Source organism: Aedes aegypti, chromosome 2, assembly GCF_002204515.2.
Source record: "Aedes aegypti strain LVP_AGWG chromosome 2, AaegL5.0 Primary Assembly, whole genome shotgun sequence".
NCBI lineage: Eukaryota > Metazoa > Arthropoda > Insecta > Diptera > Culicidae > Aedes > Aedes aegypti.
This window is the reverse complement of record NC_035108.1, coordinates 146527861-146548342: the sequence shown is the minus strand read 5'-3', so window position 1 is coordinate 146548342 and position 20482 is coordinate 146527861. Positions and strand designations below refer to the sequence as shown.

Genomic DNA, 20482 nt, shown 5'->3' with positions numbered 1-20482 from the left:
CATTCTGATCTGGAGTTCTGATAATTAACCTGAAGTGTACGATTTGACAGATAACTTTGAATTATTCTAACAATGTATGTTGGAAAATTGAAGTTCAATTTTACAATCAAACCTTCATGCCAAACACTGTCGAATGCTTTTTCTATGTCTAGAAGAGCAAGACCAGTAAAATAGCCTTCAGATTTGTTGGAACGGATCAAATTTGTTACACGTAAAAGTTGATGAGTGGTCGAATGTCCATGGCGGAATCCGAACTGTTCATTGGCAAAAATTGAATTTTCGTTGATGTGGGCCATCATTCTGTTCAAAATAACCTTTTCAAAAAGTTTACTGATGGAGGAAAGCAAACTGATTGGACGATAGCTAGAAGCTTCTGCAGGATTTTTGTCTGGTTTTAAAATTGGAACAACCTTAGTATTTTTCCATTTGTCAGGAAAATATGCTAATTGAAAACATTTGTTAAATATATCAACTAAAAATGATAAGCTACTTTCTGGAAGTTTCTTGATGAGGATGTAGAAAATTCCATCATCGCCAGGAGCTTTCATATTTTTGAATTTATAAATAATAGTTCTCACTTCTTCCAAATCAGTCTCCCAGGCATTTTCGAAAACATTCTCTTGATTGAGAATATTTTCGAACTCCTGAGTAACTTGATTTTCAATTGGACTAGTAAGTCCTAAATTAGAATTGTGCGCACTTTTAAACTGCATAGCAAGTTTTTGAGCTTTTTCACTATTAGTTAGTAATAATTTGTTTTCCTCTTTCAATGCCGGTATTGGCTTCTGAGGTTTTTTCAAGATTTTAGATAATTTCCAAAAGGGCTTAGAGCCAGGGTACAATTGAGAAATATTATTTTCAAAATTTTTGTTTCTTAAATCTGCAAAACGATTTTTGATTTCTTTCTGCAAATCCCGCCAAATAATTTTCATAGCAGGATTACGAGTGCGCTGAAATTGCCTTCTCCTCACGTTTTTAAGACGGATCAAGAGTTTAAGATCATCGTCTATAATCACGGATTCAAATTTTACTTCACATTTTGGAATTGCAATGTTCCTGGCTTCAACAATGGAATTTGTTAAAGTTTCAAGAGCATTGTCAATATCAATTTTAGTTTCTAAAGAATTGTTAACATCAAGATTAAAGTCAACATACGTTTCATATATATTCCAGTCGTCTCGTAAATAATTGAAAGTGGAGCTGATAGGATTGAGAATCGCTTCATGTGATATTTGAAATGTAACAGGGACATGATCAGAATCAAAATCAGCATGAGTAACTAATTGGCTACAAAGATGACTAGAATCGATTAAGACCAAGTCAATCGTAGATGGATTTCAAGAAGAGGAAAAACATGTAGGGCTATCAGGGTATTGAATTGAGAAATATCCTGAAGAGCACTCATCAAATAAAATTCTGCCGTTGGAATTACTTTGAGAATTATTCCATGACCGATGTTTGGCATTAAAGTCATCAATGACAAAATTTTTTGACTTATTGCGAGTCAATTTACGCAAGTCAGTTTTTAGCAAATTAACTTGCTGTCCAGAGCATTGAAAAGGCAAATAGGCAGCTATGAAAGTATATTTACCAAACTGTGTTTCAACAGAAACACCTAAAGTTTCAAAAACTTTAGTTTCAAATGATGAAAACAGTTGATGTTTTAAACGCCTATGAATGATGATTGCAATTCCCCCACATGCCCCATCAAGTCGATCATTACGATAAACAAAAAAGTTAGGATCTCTCTTGAGTTTAGATCCAGGTTTTAAATACGTTTCGGTAATAACTGCTATATGCACGTTATTAGCTGTAAGAAAATTAAACAGCTCGTCCTCTTTACCATTCAGAGAACGAGCATTCCAATTTAAAATATTTAAATTATTATTTGGATCCATTAGAAAAACGTAATCCAATAACAATTTGATTTGTAAATTTTACACCTACTTGGACTGCTTCAGTCATAGTGGTGGCTTTGAACATTGCATCAATCATTAGATTCAATTGTTCAGTTAGAAAATTAAAATCAGAGGCAGACATGTCATGTGATTTCCCATTGAAATTTCCGGTAGACGAAGAAGCGGAGTTACCTGTGGCGGTAGGGTTTTTTCCATTTGATTTGAAACAAGTAGAATGGGTACCCATGGATCGAACAGGGGAGGAGTTCGAGTTTCCTGCTACGATATCGGCAAAGGATTTACCGTGGGTAGATACATTCGAAATTGAATGATTCGAACGACTACCCGACGGATTAAAATTAGTTTGTGAATGAGCATGACTATGATCTACCTGATGGGTATGATTCATGATCAAGCGATCGTTAACTGAAAAATGAGCATTGTTCGATACTCTACCAGGCAAATTCCGGAAACGACCGTTATCGTAACGGATATTATCTTTCATCTGCCTGGCACGAGCCTCAATGACCCCTTTGCGTGAAGGACAATTCCAAAAATTGGACTTATGGTTAGCCCCGCAATTACAGCATATGAATTTGGTGGTATCTTCCTTCACTGGACAGACGTCTTTGGCGTGAGAAGAACCTCCACAAATCATGCATTTAGCATTCATGCGACAATTTTTTGTACCATGACCCCACTTTTGGCACCGACGGCACTGAGTGGGGTTCTGGTAATTTCCTCCAGGTTTCTGGAAATGTTCCCATGTCACACGGACATCAAACAAAAGTTTTGCTTTTTCTAAAGCTTTAATATTATTTAGTTCTTTTTTGTTAAAGTGAACTAAATAAAATTCTTGAGAAAGCCCTTTCCGAACAATGCCAGATTGGGTTCTCTTTTTCATAATGATTACTTGGACTGGGGAAAATCCAAGTAAATCATTTATTCCATTTTTGATCTCTTTAGGTGACTTATAGTCACTTGAGAGACCATTGAAGACAACTTTGAACAAACGTTCAGTTTTGTCGTCATAAGTAAAAAAATTGTGCTTCTTCTCTTCAAGATGTCTGAGAAGAAGTTCACGATCTTTAATAGTTTCGGGTTTCTAGATTCTAGAAATTAAACAGCTCGTCATCTTTACCATTTAAGGAACAAGTAGGGTAGTGTTACCCTATTTGGCCATATGTGAAATTTTGATAACTTTCACATTTTAAATCAATTTTTTCATCACATCAAGATATACCTTAAATCTAACTACTACAACACACAAAAGTTTTAAAAATACGAATACATTAATGTAGTCGCGTATGGCGAAATAGGGAACAACTATGTCCATAACTGGTACACCTACCCTATTCCAATTCAAAATATTAAAAAAATATTTGGATCCATTAAAACGTAATCCGATAACAATATTGTTAGTAAATTATTCCACCATTGCGGTGCTTTTGAACATTGCATCAATCATTCGATTCAATTATTCAGTTAAAAATTCAAAATCAGAGGCAGACATTTCACTAGAAGTAGGTGCATTTCCTGATAATTTTTTCCTGCGTTCATATGATTTTAAACAATTCGAACGGTTATCCATAGGTAGACAATTTGAAGGTGGGGAGTTGTAACTGACTGCTACAATATCGGCAAACGAGTTTGCTTGAGTAGATCCATTCGAAAGTTTTGAACGGCTACCCGACAGATTAAAATTAGCTAGTGAATGAGCATGATTATAATTCACCTGATCAGTATGGTTCTTAAGCAAGAGAACGTTAACTCAAAAATGAGCATTGTTTGCAATTCTGCCAGGGGAATTTCTGGAATGAAAAGCATTACCGTTCATCTGCCTGGTACGAGCCTCAACGATTCACTTTCGCGAAGGATAATCCCAAAAGTTGGACTTATGGTTGCCATCGCAATTTGCGCATACAAACTTTTTAGTATCTTTCTTCACAGGACAGACGTCCTTAGCATGAGAAGAACCTCCGCAAATCATGGATTTAGCATCCATGCGGCAATTTTTTGTACCATGACCCCACTTTTGGCACCGACGGCACTGAGTGGGGTTCTGGTAATTTCCGCCAGGTTTCTGGTAATGTTCCCATGTCACACGTACATCGAACATAAGTTTTGCTTTTTCTAAAGCTTTAATATTATTTAGTTCTTTTTTGTTAAAGTGAACTAAATAATATTCTTGAGAAAGCCCTTTCCGAACAAAGAACAATTGGGCTCTCTTTTTCATAATGACTTGGACTGAAGAAAATCCGAGTAAATCATTTATTCCATTTCTTATCCCTTATAGTCTTGAGAGACCTATCAAGACGACTTGGAACAAATGTTCAGTTTTGTCGTCATAAGCAAAACCAATGTGCTTCATTTCTTCAAGATGTTTGAGAAGAAGTTCGCGATCTTTAAGAGTTTCCGGCAAAACGCGACAGTCTCCTTTTTTTGTAATTTGCAAGGAGACCTTGATTCCCCTAATGGAGTTCAAGATCTCCTGTCTAAATCCCGCAAATTCGGAACAACTGACCACGATAGGCGGCACTCTTTGCTTCCTTACTTGAATCAAAGAGCCTGGGCTAGAGACTGCTTAGATTTGGTGTTCGGAAAATTTTGTCTAGAGCATCGAACAGATTGCACATTTCGATGCAATTATCAACATTATCCATTTCACCCTTGCAAGAAAGTTCGCATTCCGGAGAAACGTCCTTTCTTCCATTCTTACCAGGGTAAGTGACAGTTTTAAATCCCACTTTTTTGGAAGGAAGTTGTGAATTCAGAGATTCACTCTTCCTTTTGTTTGTAGTTGCAACCATGTTTAGTGAATAAACGAAAGAAGACGAGACCTCCTAAGACGGTGTCCAAGAAGGATTACCACCGCTCAGTAGCGCAACCAGGATTTGGTTCTAGGGGGGGTTTAGCAAATTATAAAATATTTTTCAGAAGTTATATTTTATGAAAAGAATTAAAATATGTTCTAGTTATTGCATAGTAAAACGAAATTGAAAAAAAAATATCATAAATTAGCGTGATGCTATTCAGCTGTTCTCCTTCTGTGTAGTTCCTTAAATGTTTTCAAGTTTTTCAACAAATAATCTTCAAGCGCAGCAACTTGCAATAAAAATCATTGAAACCTAATTGTCTGATCATACAGAATTGGCAATCCTGATAGTAATAAAGTAATAACACATTAAAGCAACTATTAAACTTTATTTTTGGATGCCTTTAAAATCCGCGATTCATTTACTATTGTAGTAGGACGCTAATGCATCCATGTTTCTAATAGACAAATCCGAGTAATATTTTTCTAATCTTTTTTGAATGAACACCCTAATTTCATGATACACTCAAGAAAAAAAATGTTATTTATGATCCATACCTGAGCAATTCTCGCTGAAACCAGGCCGCCATCGGCACCCATCGTTAGAATTCCAATTTTATGTCTCTGATCGCTAGTTTTTGATAAAACTTAAGGGTGGTCCTTTCTGTTTTCTCAAATTGTTGGACCCCTCGTACGCCAGCTAGCTAAACAGATTGCGATAAAGCCCATTTTTTGATAAATATAGGGTATTTCTTAACGTGATATGTCTCATATTTCGCTTGGAACACATAGCAAACTTAGTGGCATCGTATGAGAAAGGATATAGCTTTCATTTAAAGTTAAAAAAAATTTGGCGGCCATTTTGAATTTTGTTAGAAAAATCGTTTTTTCACCATTAGCGCACCGCTCGTTTTGAATTCTGAGATCACCATCAGAAAGCTGAGGAAAAATTGCGTAAGATAGGCTACAGAAACTAGGTGTGCAATGGTATTTATCCTATGAAATGAACGATTTTCTAAAACATGTTCCACGATTTTGACGTATATGGCGAGTGCAATGAATGCAAACATCATTTTTGGTACAACAAAGATACAAGTTTTCAATAGTTGGTGTATTTTTCGAGTCAGATGAAGAATAGGAGTATTATTTTGAGTGAAAAAATCTGGCGGCCATCTTGGATTTTGACGCCATCTTGGTTTTAAGTAGTAGAATGAGTTTTCACCTTGATAACACTCAACATGTTGAATTTTAATGCCACCGTTACACTTACTATTCTTCTTGTTCTTCTTTTTCCTGACGTTACGTCCCTACTGGAATAGATCCAGCCCCTAAGCTTCAAAAATAAATTAACAAGTAGAATTTTTTAACGCTTATTTGCCACCTGAATGATTGTTCTGCATATCTGCGAGTTGAAAAATAGCATTAATTCTTTCATTTATTTGGTCTAACCATTGATAGAAATGAACAATCTGTTGAACAGCTAAAATAAGATAAGAAATAAAGAATCTGTTTGTTTTTTAACGGAGATTTTTAATTAATTAAACATGAAGAGCGCTGAGATGGTAAAAAATCATTCTACTGCTGAAAACTAAGATTGCGTTGAAATCCAAGATGGCCACCAGATTTTCCAAACTCAAAATGATTCACCTGAGTTTCGGAATTACGTCCACATTAGAACAAAGCCTGCTTCTCACCCCAACGCACAATTTATAAACTTCATTCGATGACAAAAAAAGCATATAGTAAAAAAAAAATTTGGTTATTTCAATCAATGTTTTTGGACGGTTTTTATTCATTAAATTTATTAATTTATAATAACTGAATTGAAAGATATGTCGAAGAAATATTCTGTTATTAAAAATCGTATTATAAAAGAAAATTCCTATTTAATAACCTGTATTTATAACTAATAAAGCTGAGTATCAGGCTCGGTTCCACTAGGGACGTAACGTCAGGAAAATGAAGAATAATAAGAAGAAGAGTATACGTAACCTTGTTTTTATTGGAAACCTCTAAATTCGACATGCTGAGTGCTATCAAGGTGAAAAATTCATTCTACTAGTCAAAATCAAGATGGCGTCAAAATCCAAGATGGCCGCCAGATTTTATCACTCTAAATAATACTCCTATTCTTCATCTGACTCGAAAAATACACCAACTATTGAAAACTTGTATCTTTGTTGTACCAAAAATGATGTTTGCATTGATTGCACTCGCCATATACGTCAAAATCGTGGAACATGTTTTAGAAAATCGTTCATTTCATAGGGTAAATACCATTGCACACCTAGTTTCTGTAGCCTATCTTACACAATTTTTCCTCAGCTTTCTGATGGTGATCTCAGAATTCAAAACGAGCGGTGCGCTAATGGTGAAAAAACGATTTTTCTAACAAAATTCAAGATGGCGGCCAAATTCAAAATGGCCGCCGGATTTTTTTTTAACTTCAAATGAAAGCTATATCCTTTCTCTATACGATGCCATTAAGTTTGGTATGTGTTCCAAGGGAAATATGAGACATATCACGTGAAGAAATACCCAAGATTTATCAAAAAATGGGCTTTTTTGCAAACTGTTTAGCTAGCTGGCGTACGAGGGGTCCACCAATTTGAGAAAACAAAAAGGACCACCCTTAAGTTTTATCGAAAGCTAGCGATCAGTGACATAAAATTGGAATTCTAACGATGGGTGCCGATGGCGGCCTGGTTTCAGCGAGAATTGCTCACCTACATAATCTCAAAATTGTCAAAAGTTCCTAATGGGTCCGAAATGCTTCCACCGGCAGCTAAATACTTCAAGAGCTTTCGTAAATTTTTGTTCTCTATAATCTTTAAAGATAAAAAAATTGGTATACTCTGAAGGTCTGGCAAATAGCTTGAATTTCAAAAAGATACTTGGCTACCCATTATTTTTTTCGGCTCTGGGGGGGGGCTTGACCCCCAAAACCCCCCCTTGGTTGCGCCACTGCCACCGCTAGCTTTTGCCAACGGGTCCAACGAAAAATCCAAGGCACGGGTCCAAACCAGGATCGTAAAGGGTAGTAGCACTGAAAAGTACCGTTTTTAATTTTGGCACTGAAAAGTACTGTTTTTTAGCACTGAAAAATACTGTTTTATTTCTCCAGGTAGTTTTGTAAGAAAAATCAAGTGCAGAGAGAATTCGTGTACGCACAGCACGAAGGTACGATGCGCACTGATGAGTGTTCAAGAGCTGATGAACGCTAACTGACTGGGAATACACCCGGCGAAATGATTCAGTGAGTGCGAAATCCGTACATTCCGCCAAACGCAGTCAGTGATTGAATGGCGAACGCGTTCTTTCGTGTCTCCCATTTATGAGCGGATTGGTGCTCTCTCCACGGTTTATATCAATCATTTGCGATTCATCGGGATTGCGCACACGAGTGAGTGAATTTTCCCATGCTTGAACACTAGGGGATTGTTCAAAATTGGCGTCCATCATTTGGTGGAGGGAGGATGCCTACAAAAATGTGACAAGGCATGTATAATGTATTGAAAAACGCATGACAGAGGGGGGAGGGTAGTTCTAGCAATTCCGAAAAACGATGGATTTCCTCCATTTTTCCTAGGCACTCATGTGCTTGAGACGAATGACCCTGGAAAAGTTTGCTCTTTTCTTATGTGGTGTGTGACATAAATTACAGTTTTTTGGCCAAAACGGTTCAATCTATTGTAACTAACTATTTCATGTGTAATGATTCTAAGATTTATAATACTATCTTGCTATAGTTGCTGAATACATTGTTATGGGTGATTGTGAAGACAATAAAGATCATTTTAAACGTTGCTGTGTATGCTGGTATTGAAACAAAATCCAACGCACACTGGGCCAGGAGCAGAATTTAGCCAGACAAAACCTCTAGCGCTTTAGGAGTGCATTTTATCGGATTGGTGTCAAAAGAAACTTATCTTGAATTTGTTTGTCCTTTAATTTGATGATAGAAGCTAATTAAAATTTCACCGCATAGGTGGCGCTGCGATACAAACTTTTTTATTTCGCGTCTTCGGCAAAATTTTAGAACTTGTAAAAATACTACAAGTTGTAGAAGATACTAAAGCTCTAAGACTTCAAATAACAAAGTTATGCTAATAAATGTGTAAATCACTTATATTTTACGTTTTTTCATATTTTCACGTCAAAATCATTGAACGTTTCATTTTAAACACCATGCGCCACTTAAATTCGGTAACATGCATGTACTGTAAGAAAAAAAAACTTAGTTTCATTTAAATATTTAAATTTTTGAACAAATTATTGTAAAAATATTGTTCGTTTTGTTGACGAATAGATTGTCGTGCAAATTTTCAACGTGGGGAAATACATACTCACACGTTAGTTTATATGGCCGGTTATTTTGAATTCAGATGTAACAAATATATCAAAATATACATCCGACATTCTTTGACATTTCGTAGATAAAATATAGCGTATTTTGGAACATTGATAAGTTTAACCATGATTTTTATTCATGCAGTACATGCATGTTATCGAATTTAAGTGGCCCATGGCGAAATGAAACAGTTTACGGTTTTGACGTAAAAAGTATAAAAAAAAGTTAAATATATGTGATTTACACATTGATTAGCATAACTTTGTTATTTGAAGTCCTACAACTTTTATTTCTTCGTTAACTTGTCGTATTTTTGCACGTTCTAAAACTTTGCCGCAGACGCGAAAGCTCTAGGGCGCAAAATAAAAAAGTTTGTATCGCAGCGCCACCTATGTGGCGAAATTTCCAACTAATCAGGTATCAGAAGGCCGGCTCCAAAGGCACGTTCCCCACCAGTTGGGAGATTTGTGCCATCGCCATATTTGAGCCTATTTCATCATCTACCCGATGGGAGAGGAAAGGGAAGGGAAAGATGGGAGGAAATAGGAGTGGGGTCCCTTGAAGAGGGAAGATCGCATAAGCGAAATGAGAGCATGTAGCTCCATACCACAATGGGTTCGAACAGCGCCCTAAAAAGGGCACTGCAAAACGCATGAGCGTAAAGAGAGCCTATAGCTCATTACCACAGCGGGTTAAGAATAACAGGATGTCCTGAAGATTCAGGCTTGACTTAGAGAGCTAGAGATTTTGTCTGGCTAAATTCTGTTCGTGGCCCAGTGTGCACCGGAATGTGCAATCCAATTCATTCATTAAATGTTTGAGCTTGCTGCGACAAAATAAAGCCTCGTGTTATGAATGGCGGTAATTAACTACGTATTTACGAGATTTGATTGAGTGGGTAGGAAGAAGATAGTAATGGTTATACCTAATGTTTACAACTGCAGTGCATGGTTCAAATATATACGTATGCTGACTGCATGTTTCGTGTTCTCACTTGAGCATAAATTTGGATGAAATTAATCTGAAATCTAACCAGATGTGGCAGGAGTAACACGATTCCAATGAACAGCAATTTGTAGCTAGTTTAAATGAGGACTGGTGCAGGGTAATGTTGGATAATACATTTCACAGTGAAACACACAAAATTTACTTATCGTTCAGGAGAAATATATCATTGATCGCATCACCAATCATTGGTTACGTCGAAATTCTTACCTTATCCCACGAGAGGGTATATTCGGTCTGTGGCAATGCGGTTGTCCAACTAACATATTCCTTCCTCTTGACATGAGTCCTCACTGGGACAGAGTTGCTTCTCAGCTTAGTGTTCCTCAAAGCTCTTCCACAGTTATTAACTGAGTGTTTTGTTTGCCATGATTGCCATTTTCACATTCGTATATTGTGTGGCAGGTACGGTGATACTCTATGCCCAGAGAAAAGCTAACTAACCAACTAACATACCGCATTGGGCATGGCCGGCGCCGTTATTGATTTTTGTACTTTGAACTCTCGATTTGTGCACATTGATAATGGTAATCTAGTCCCAAGTCCCATTCATTTATTTATTTCCTTGAATAGAACAATACTGAACCATCCACATGTATCTTATTGGATTATTATCTCCTTATTATTTCCCATTTGCAGCCCCAGATGATCATATTCAATTACCTCGACACGGTAATCGTGTTTGTAGTGCCATTTACGATCATCCTCGTGTTGAACTCCATCACGGGTTTCACGGTTTGGCGGGTGGCCGGCCTTCGCAGAAGCATGACATTAATCCGGCGGTAAGTATATGGACGTGATCAGGTCTGGGAAAATGGATGGGAACTAACAATACTCGCTCATTGATGGCCTTCGAGGTGCGTGACAAAGTTTATCACCGCCTACATTTGGTAATGTCCGTTTTATTGCACGCACATCACTGACTGGCAAACCGTGTTCAGCAAGCCCTCCAGTTTTGAAATCCGCAGACAGCTCAGCATGCAGAGGTCCTGTCCCCATCCGAATGGACGCAACAACGTTCTGAAGCAGAGGCCCGGTAAGAACGTAAAAGCCACGGTGCGTCTGAAACCGTTATTAACGAAGAAAAGTGTCCGCCAATTTGGCATCCACCATTTGAAAGATATAGTATCCAAGCATCTTCTCTGAGGATTTAAAAAAAATCAACAAGGAGGACGAAAACTATAGTAACTAGAAGGTTTTGGACTCTTTTGTTTCGGGGATATGATAAAATAAGCTCAAAAATGGTGATTAGACCTGTTCATATTTAAATAAATGTCTGGAAATCTACCGGTCAAGCAGTATTCGGAATTCTCATGCCAAGAACAATGTCTGGACAAATTTTTAGCTTATTTGATAAAGATTTCAGTATGCTTCAAGTTGAAAATGTGTTTTTGGGCTTATTTCAAGGTTTGAAAAATCATAACTACCATGTGGAAAATCAAAACCAAAAGATCGAACACCGCATCGCAACCTGATGATAGTTAAATCATGCATGACACATGTATCGAAAACGAATGAATTGAACAAGTTAGCATTGCCTTTTCTTTCCGATTGATGATTGTTTTGATCGCATTTCACTGATCATTTAGAACGATTTGAAAACAATCATCCTCATCGACTGAGAAAAGGCAGTGCTAACGTGTTCATTTTTTCGTATTCTTTGGAGATCACGGTGGTGCTCTTGGCTCACCCACAGCAGATTTACAAATGTGCTTCATAATTATCTATTTTTTACAATTTATTTTCGTAAAAAAATGGTAATTTTGAACGGGATTGACTTTTAGATATGCATATTGTCTGGGAATTCAAAATCCGAAATTTTCATACAGGCGTGCTTTTCAGTTAAAACACTTCCCGAAAAAAGAGCTTTTCAAGAACCTCGAGATACAAACCTCAACCAAACTATCTTAAAACTTGTTCCAATCATAAAATCGTGTTCGGGATAAGTTCGTATAATTGGATAAACTACTATGTAGAGGTATTTCCCATAAATTTTGATGTTTCGTTCGGTAGTTATGATTTTTTAAAGCGTGAAAATAGCCCACAAACAAATAATTGATTTGAAGCACACGTAAATTAACTCTAAATTGAGTAATATTTTGGCCAGAAGTTCATTTCGCAATGAAAAATCAATGTATTGGTTGACTGGGGAGTTTCCAGACATTTTCTAAAATATGAATAGGTCTAATGATGATGGAAATTTCACGATTGGTGCACTGAAACAAGCGTTAAAGTAATGAGAACCATGAACGAGTTTCTAAATTTACCATTCCGACCTCGATTGAGCTATCATCAACGCTTTTCATTTGCGTTTTGTTCCCTCTCAATCCAGCCGTATTGATAACTGTGCGATGACAATCGCCAGATCCTCGGTTCAATTCTGGTCTGCTGCAAGTTTTTAACCATGATATAGTAATATTAACTGTGCAAGTGGTGCCATGGTAAAATTGAATGCACAAAATATTCGAAATAAATGAGAATTTAGTCTGCACAAATCAAGTGGCGTTGTGTATTTAATTTAACCCTCTCATATGGTATTTTCAACCGCTACGCTGTTCTTAGTGTGGGTAACGTGCCTTTGGAGCCGGCCTTCTGTTAGCTGAAGTTTGATACTTGGTTCATTTACTATGATAAAGCATGGGGAAATCTCCTTCAAAATAACTCCAAGCCCTTAAACCACAATAAAATTTGTTTCCCTTGTTGCAATACATTCATTTTTAAGGAGAAGTTGCTTGGATATTTAATGGATGGCGAATAACTTTTTTTTTCCGTTAATCACGGTTTCAGACACACCGTGAAAAGCATATTTGACTGTCTTTTCCCATGGACGATACAAGACCAATAGGGTGTTTTTCTTTATCATTCCATAAAAGAAATTGGTCGCATGGTCAACTCACAAATGAAAGTGACCAAAATGCTGCTGATTGTGTCGTCGGTTTTCGTCTGTCTCAACTTGCCGAGCTATCTGATGCGTGTCCGTGCGTTTATCGAGGTACGTGCGATAAGATAGGTTTTTGGTGTGGTCGGGGAAAAGCTAAAGCGTGTTATTGTATCACTCCGACCCATAACCATCAATCTATCACATTGATTTAATAAATCTGATGTATGTGTAAACACTGCAAATATAATTCCCATGAACAACATGAAATACAATATGGTTTGTGTTAACTGTAATACCTGCTGGTTGGAGTTGTTGTTGCATCCCCATAGTTCAGAGCTGGTTGTATGTATCTTTTTATAGACTTGGTCACTATATTAAACGCAAGTTTTTGTAAATTCTTTCTTTTTAACTAAAACGGTCTGTTAAGTAGCTTTTTCTGCTTTTAGTTATATGCTCCAAATTTTATCATAAAAAAGAGAAACATGCTATCAGCTAATAATTGTGGAAGTGCTCATAAAACCACTAAGCTGAGAAGCTGGCTCTGTCTCGTTTGGGACTTAAGGCCGGAAAGAAGAAGATACAAATTTAGTTATCTGCTACTCAGGGAACTCTATAAGAAATCTACGAGGAATCCCAAAGTGTTTTCAACATGATTTCTGGGAAAATCTGTTCATTAAATACAGAACGAATTGTTTAACGTTGGTTGTTCGACTGTAGTTTTTTGTTGATGATAGATTGGCTTTTCAGTCTTGACAAAATTAAAAGCTGTCATTTTATTTTGCCCAAAATGTTTTGGGACCTTAATATGTTTGAGAGTAGTGTTTGATCGTTCGGCCTGGTTGCTTGCTCCTGCGGGGTTGGACGGTGGGGTCGTTCGCGTACCGCGGTGGAATAGTATCGCGGATCGCGTTAATAGTGTTTGATCTTTTGATCTTGTCGCTTGCTCCTGTGGGGCGAGCGACGAACACTTGTTCGGCGTTCAAAGCTTTTATCGAGTAATATCGCGAATCCGGTTAGGCGCATTAATTTAAGATTATCCATTTATCGTTTACCAAATCGAATCCTTTTCCCAAACCTTTCCCATATCCAAACTCCCAGTGTCTACTTGCAGAGGATTCCTCGGCTGCCATAAAGCAAGTAGCACGTCAACATTTCCATCCCATCCCTAAATTAAGCTGCATTCGGACGCAGCCAGCGCCGTTATTGTTTGTCATAATAGAGCACCAGTACTTACACATTGGTCTTCCTGATAGTTATGTTAGTTTGCGTGAGCGTGTTGAACTGAACTCAGCAGCAACGTTTTTAAAAGAAGACCATTACTTCTTGGGCCCTTCTCTGATGTTTGTCTAGAAATAAAATCTAAACTACAGTGTGCGTGTACATAGGGATTTACAATTTGTTTTGATCATCTTGTTCTGCCTCTCCGGTTCAGCTGATTGTTTCTCAGCCAGTGGAAAACTACTGCATATAAGGCTAAAATTAATTTCCGTATAAAATATTTAAAAAAATGTTTTGTAAGTTGTTCGACGCCGTCTACAAAAATACGTTACTCAGGAAGGGGCCTACCCCCTTGGCAAAAGGGTTACTTTGCCTAGGAGGTAGGCCCCTTCCGGAGTTACCGTCAAACGGGGTAACTTGCAACAGGGGTGAAACTTGCACCACTTCGACATGTAACATAATTGTCATTTCGTTCAGCATTGAGATGAATTATTATAAATTATTCCGCCATTAATAGACCTTAGGTATACAAAAGAAGAGGCGAGAGTTTGGGTATTGTTTCTTTTTTGATTGGTTTATTGGAGGTGAACATCATATTACACGTTAGGTTGTATGAAATTGATGCTGAAAAACGTCCCACGTATCACACAAACGGTAGAAATATGTTATTCGAGGCATTTGCTGTCAGTTACTGTACTTAGTAGTGTACAAATTGACTATGTTAAAATTTTGATAATTTAATGCTTCAATACTATAAAAATCCAAAAACGTTTTTAACTACCCTTGTGGGGTAACTTGCAACAGCAAATTTGATCTCAATTGTTTGATATTTCTGGCGTTGATCATCGAAAACACATGAAAAGGCAAAATTAAACATATATTTGTTCAGTAACATTATAATTTTTATAGCTTATTCGATTCAATACACTTTTGGTACTAAATATTAAAAAATTTACATTAATATCTTTATTATTAGAATTAGTTTTATTTTCTTCATGATAATAATAAATAATGTTGAATATCTGTATTAAAATTAACTTGCAGATCTGCTATTGGGAACTAACTGTCTACATGAAATATGATGAAAGTTGTGTCAAAACACCAAGAGAAACCATTTTAAGACATACATTTCAATATGTGATACGTCGTTTTAATTTAAATATGTATAACATATAAGTTATAAGAAGTATAACCTAAAATACCATTGTATTTGTATAAAAGTTGCATTAAAACGTTTGAATGGCTTTCCAATAACTGTTAAGACTTATGATATGCTAGAATTCCCCGGGGGAAACCCTATGCAATGCCAATGAAGTTTTTTATCGAATTGGTTTAATATTCATAATTCAATCAATAATAATAAGTTTTCTAAGAGTAGAGTAGCCTGTTTCTGATTGTTGTCATGCTTTTACTGCAGAAAATGATTGAATGATCGTAATAACACAATATAGGTTAAATTTTTAATAGTGTACTTTAGATGGCACTGTGTGTTGCATGTTACCCCACATCAGGGGTAGGATTAAAAATGTATATTTTAAAAATTAAATTTTTCATCCATATAGCTTTGAAGTTGAAAATTGTTGCAAGTTACCCCTGCTCAACAGACCCCAGACCAAGGTCCGGGAGTGTGGGGTTGGGGACCATTTACTACATGCAAGCAGTAAACAGGACTACACCCCCGACCCACTAAACCATTCCCATTGCCGCCAAACCCTTCGTCTCTCCAAGACCACCAAGAAGGCATTGCTTCGGAGAGGGGCTATTGCACATCGCAACCTCCAGGTTAGCTGCGTAGCCATGCAGCAACGAACATCGATGACACGCTTAGGGAGGTCCACCAAGGTAGCATGCTGGCGCTTTGCCAGCTTCCCACGTGGTCCTTACCTCCCATTGACCGCTGACGGCGGACAGGGTCGACCACAACGCCCGCGCCCAGCTGCACCGTAGGTGTCAAGAATTGATACTGCCGGCTTCGCAATTTGACCTACTGAAGGCTCAGGCCCTATCAGCTAGCACCAGCTGGGATTGCTGGCGAAGGGGCCTCCACCTGCCCCGAACAACCAGAGGCTCGGTGTAGATACTGTCTAAATCAACCATGGCCCGAAAGGACCTGTGTCAGGTGGAATGTGAGTTCCCCATGGCGCCTATTGACCCAGATATCTAACCTCGGAATCAACCTCTGAGTCCACACTCCCTTGGTGGAACTGTCCCACGCACGCTGCCATTTGACCATAGAGGCCAGTCTTGCAGTCCTGCGTATACCTCTTTTTTTTTTCCTTCTAAGCAATGGGGGGATAATCTGCTCAACAGACTCCGGACCGAGGTCCGGGAGTGTGGGGTTGGGGACCATTTACTACATGCAAGCAGTAAACAGGACTACACCCCCGACCCACTAAACCATTTCCATTGCCGCCAAACCCTTCGTCTCTCCGGGACCACCAAGAAGGCATTGCTTCGGAGAGGGGCTATTGCACATCGCATCCTTCAGGTTAGCTGCGTAGCCATGCAGCAACGAACATCGATGACACGCTTAGGGGAGTCCACCAAGGTAGCATGCTGGCGCTTTGCCAGCTTCCCGGGTGGTCCTCACCTCTCGTTGTCCGCTGAAAGCGGGCAGGGTCGACCACTAAGCCCGCGCCCAGCTGCACCGCAGGTATCAAGAACTGATACTGCCGGCTTCGCAATTTGACCTACTGAAGGTTCAGGCCCTATCAGCTAGCACCAGCTGGGATTGCTGACGAAGGGGCCTCCACCTGCCCCGAACAACCAGAGGCTCGTATCCAACCCAGTAGGCCGGTGCCACGACAGCAGCGCTACCAGAATGTTCTCCCCACGGCCACTTAATCGCTGTAAGGGTCGATTTCGACCGTAGGGCACCGGTATGACCTACGTAGCCGACTGCGAACCCTTGGACCATTAGCGTTGATTAGCGTTTGCACTAGACACTCCTCGAGTCCACTCGCCACCTCCTTTGTAGTTCCGAGACGATGTGGGTGATAGCCGATGAAACGGCATTCCAGCCAAACTCGTCTGCACACATCCTCTGGACCAAATTGTCCGGAGTCGTGTCCCGACCGCATGTGGCAAACATGCGGTCACGCATTGTGCGGAAACGCGGGCACACGAACAAAACGTGTTCCGCCGTTTCCTCTAAACCTGCACAAACTGGACATTCGGGAGAACCCGCATGACCGAAACGGTGTAGATATTGTCTAAAGCATCCATGACCCGAAAGGACCTGTGTTAGGTGGAATGTTAGTTCCCCATGGCGCCTATTGACCCAGATATCTAACCTCGGAATCAACCTGTGAGTCCACACTCCCTTGGTGGAACTGTCCCACGCACGCTGCCATTTGACCATGGAGGCCAGTCTGGCAGTCCTGCGTATGCCTCTTGTGCCGCGCATTTCGAAGCACTCTATGTCTTCCATGATAAGGATACCAATAGGCATCATACCGGTGATGACACAGAGTGCATCGTGTGACACGGTACGGTACGCGCTCGCAACCCTCAGGCACATTAGCCTATAAGTACTCTCTAGCTTGCTACGGTAGCTATCGGTACTCAAAGCCGTGCCCCAAGCCGGGCCACCATACCTCAGTATGGACGAGGCGACACTGGCCAGAAGCTTACGCTTGCTGGCGTACACCGCAGAGCTATTGGACATCATCCGGGACAGTGCCACAATAGCTGTGGAGGCTCTCTTGCAGGCATAATCGACATGGCTACCGAAGGTAAGCTTGTCGTCGATCATCACCCCCAAGTGTTTGACGGAGCGCTTCGAAGTGATTGTGCAGTCGCCTACACTGATCACCGCTTGCTGCGCCGACTTTCGGTTGTTGACAACAACAGCCTCCGTTTTGTGGTGAGCCAATTCCAGTTTCCTGGAGCTCATCCACTCCTCCACAATTGCGATCGAGTGGGCTGCAGTCAATTCCACTTCTTCGATCGATTCACCGTAGACCTCCAGCGTAATATCGTCGGCAAAGCCAACGATGACCACACCCGCCGGGAATTTTAATCTCAACACCTCGTCGTACATGACATTCCATAACACCGGACCCAGGATGGAACCTTGCGGGACTCCTGAGGTTATGTGAAAGCACTTCCGACCCACCTCTGTGTCATAGACTAATACCCGATTCTGGAAGTAACTTCCGAGAATCTTGTACAGGTACTCGGGTATCCCCAGACGCAGGAGCGCATCAGCAATAGCCGCCCAACTGGCACTATTAAATGCATTCCTTACATCTAGAGTCACTACTGCGCAGTAGCGAATACCCCTCCTCTTACGCTGGAGTGCTATATCAACGGTTTTCTTAACCGCCAGAATAGCGTCTACAGTGGACCTCCCTTTCCGGAAGCCGAACTGGTTGCCTGAGAGACCATTTACACCCTCGGTGTACCTCGACAGTCTGTTGAGGATGATCTTCTCGAGCACTTTCCCCACCGTGTCAATCAAGCAAATTGGTCTATACGCCGACGGGTCACCGGGTGGTTTCCCCGCCTTTGGCAATAGTACCAGACTCTGCCTCTTCCACGCATCTGGAAATACTCCCTCGTCCAGGCATATCTGCATAGCAGATCTGAACATACCGGGAGCCTCCAAGATTGCGACTTTGAGGGCCAGGTTTGGAACTCCGTCCGGACCTGGTGCCTTCCCCATGCTTAGGGATTTTGCAATCCCTACAAGTTCCTCATCAGTTACTCTATCCTCATCACCAGCCCCAATCCCCGGCTGTCCTACAAAAGGAGGCCATGGGCTAGGGTTGTGGCGCGGGAAGAGCCCCTCGATGATCCCCTCCAGCATCTGTGGAGACTGCTCCGTAGGAGCAATTGCACCTCTTGTCTTCGCCATTACGATCCTGTAGGCATCACCCCACGGGTTCGCGTTGGCACTCTGACAGAGTCCCTCGAAGCAGGCCTTTTTGCTTGCCCTTATCTCAGACTTCAGCGCGACTTTGGCAGCGGTGAACACCGCCCGTCGTTCTTCACGCTCCTGCTCGGTACGTGCTCGCTGCATCCGTCTCCTGGCCCGTAGGCAGGCACGGCGCAGGTTCGCAATAGCTTGAGTCCACCAGTATGTCGGTGGTCTCCCATTCCTAGGGTGGACTTTTCTAGGCATGGTCGCATCGCATGCACGCGTAAGCACCGCTACCAGTTCGTCCCCGCTTAGGCCGAGTAGGTTACGCTCACGGCGGAGCGCCTCCCTAAGTACTTCATCATTGAAGTACGATGTCTTCCACCTACGAGGGCTTGGCCTTGACCTAGCCGCTTCCTCAACCCGCTGCCTGCTGTTGTTGTAGTCGATACTGTAGCGAACCGCCAGGTGGTCGCTGTGAGTGTAGCCATCGTCTACCCTCCAGTTCGAACTACTCGTTAGGCCAGGACTACAAAAAGTAACGTCGATAATCGACTCCGCTCCGTTACGGCTGAAGGTACTTTTGGCACCAACATTAGCCAGATCGACATCTAGCACGGCCAGTGCCTCTAGCAGGATTTGACCTCGTTGGTTCGTGTTACGGCTTCCCCATTCCACGGCCCAGGCATTGAAGTCACCCGCTATTACAACTGGCCTTCGCCCTGTCAGCGCGGTCGTCATACAGTCCAGCATCTGCGTGAACCGCTCGGTCGACCAACTCGGAGGCGCATAGCAGCTACAGAAGAGGACCCCGTTTACTTTGGCGATCACGAAGCCCTCGTAGGTAGTAGACACCAACTGCTGGACAGGGTATTTACCCGTTGTCCATATCGCCGCCATTTTTCCGGATCCATCCACGACCCAGTTGCCGTTGCCGGCGGGTACTCGGTATGGGTCCGATATGATGGCGATGTCCGTCCCCCACTCAGCAACTGACTGGTACAGCAGTTGCTGAGCTGCGTCACAGTGGTTCAGGTTCAGCTGCGTTACCTGCACTGTGATTTTTCGTTGATGGCTCGTTTGAAGGTCGGGCACCTTGAGCCTCCCGTTGGGTGATTGTTGTTCACGGACTTGCCGGAACAAATCAAGCACTTGGGAGGGTTCTTGCAGCCTAGTGCCTTATGACCTTCCTCACCACAACGCCTGCACAACTTAGTCCTATCAGGGCCTTTACAGCCCCAGGACTTGTGTCCAGGTTCCCTGCACCTAAAGCAGATCACTGGTTGCTCATGTATGTTCAGTGAACATACTGACCAACCAACCTTGATCTTACCTACCTTAGCGGACTTATTTGCGTCTGCCACAGGTAGGTGTACTAAGGCCACCTGAGTACCTGCCGGACCTTTCCGTAGCTGAACGGCGGTGGTGGGCACCTGCACTTCGCACTGTTGCC

General features: G+C 40.9%; 1 protein-coding gene across 1 annotated transcript in view; it reads left to right on the top strand.

Moving 5' to 3' along the window:
- The window catches only part of LOC110676099 (growth hormone secretagogue receptor type 1-like), a 50028-nt gene that overhangs the window by 2860 nt on the left and 26686 nt on the right, over positions 1–20482 (top strand). The window contains exons 2-4 of the mRNA XM_021842635.1: positions 10709–10851; positions 11011–11105; positions 12943–13061. Coding sequence (XP_021698327.1) covers positions 10709–10851; positions 11011–11105; positions 12943–13061 — 357 coding nt within the window. The remainder of the gene's footprint in view (positions 1–10708; positions 10852–11010; positions 11106–12942; positions 13062–20482) is intronic.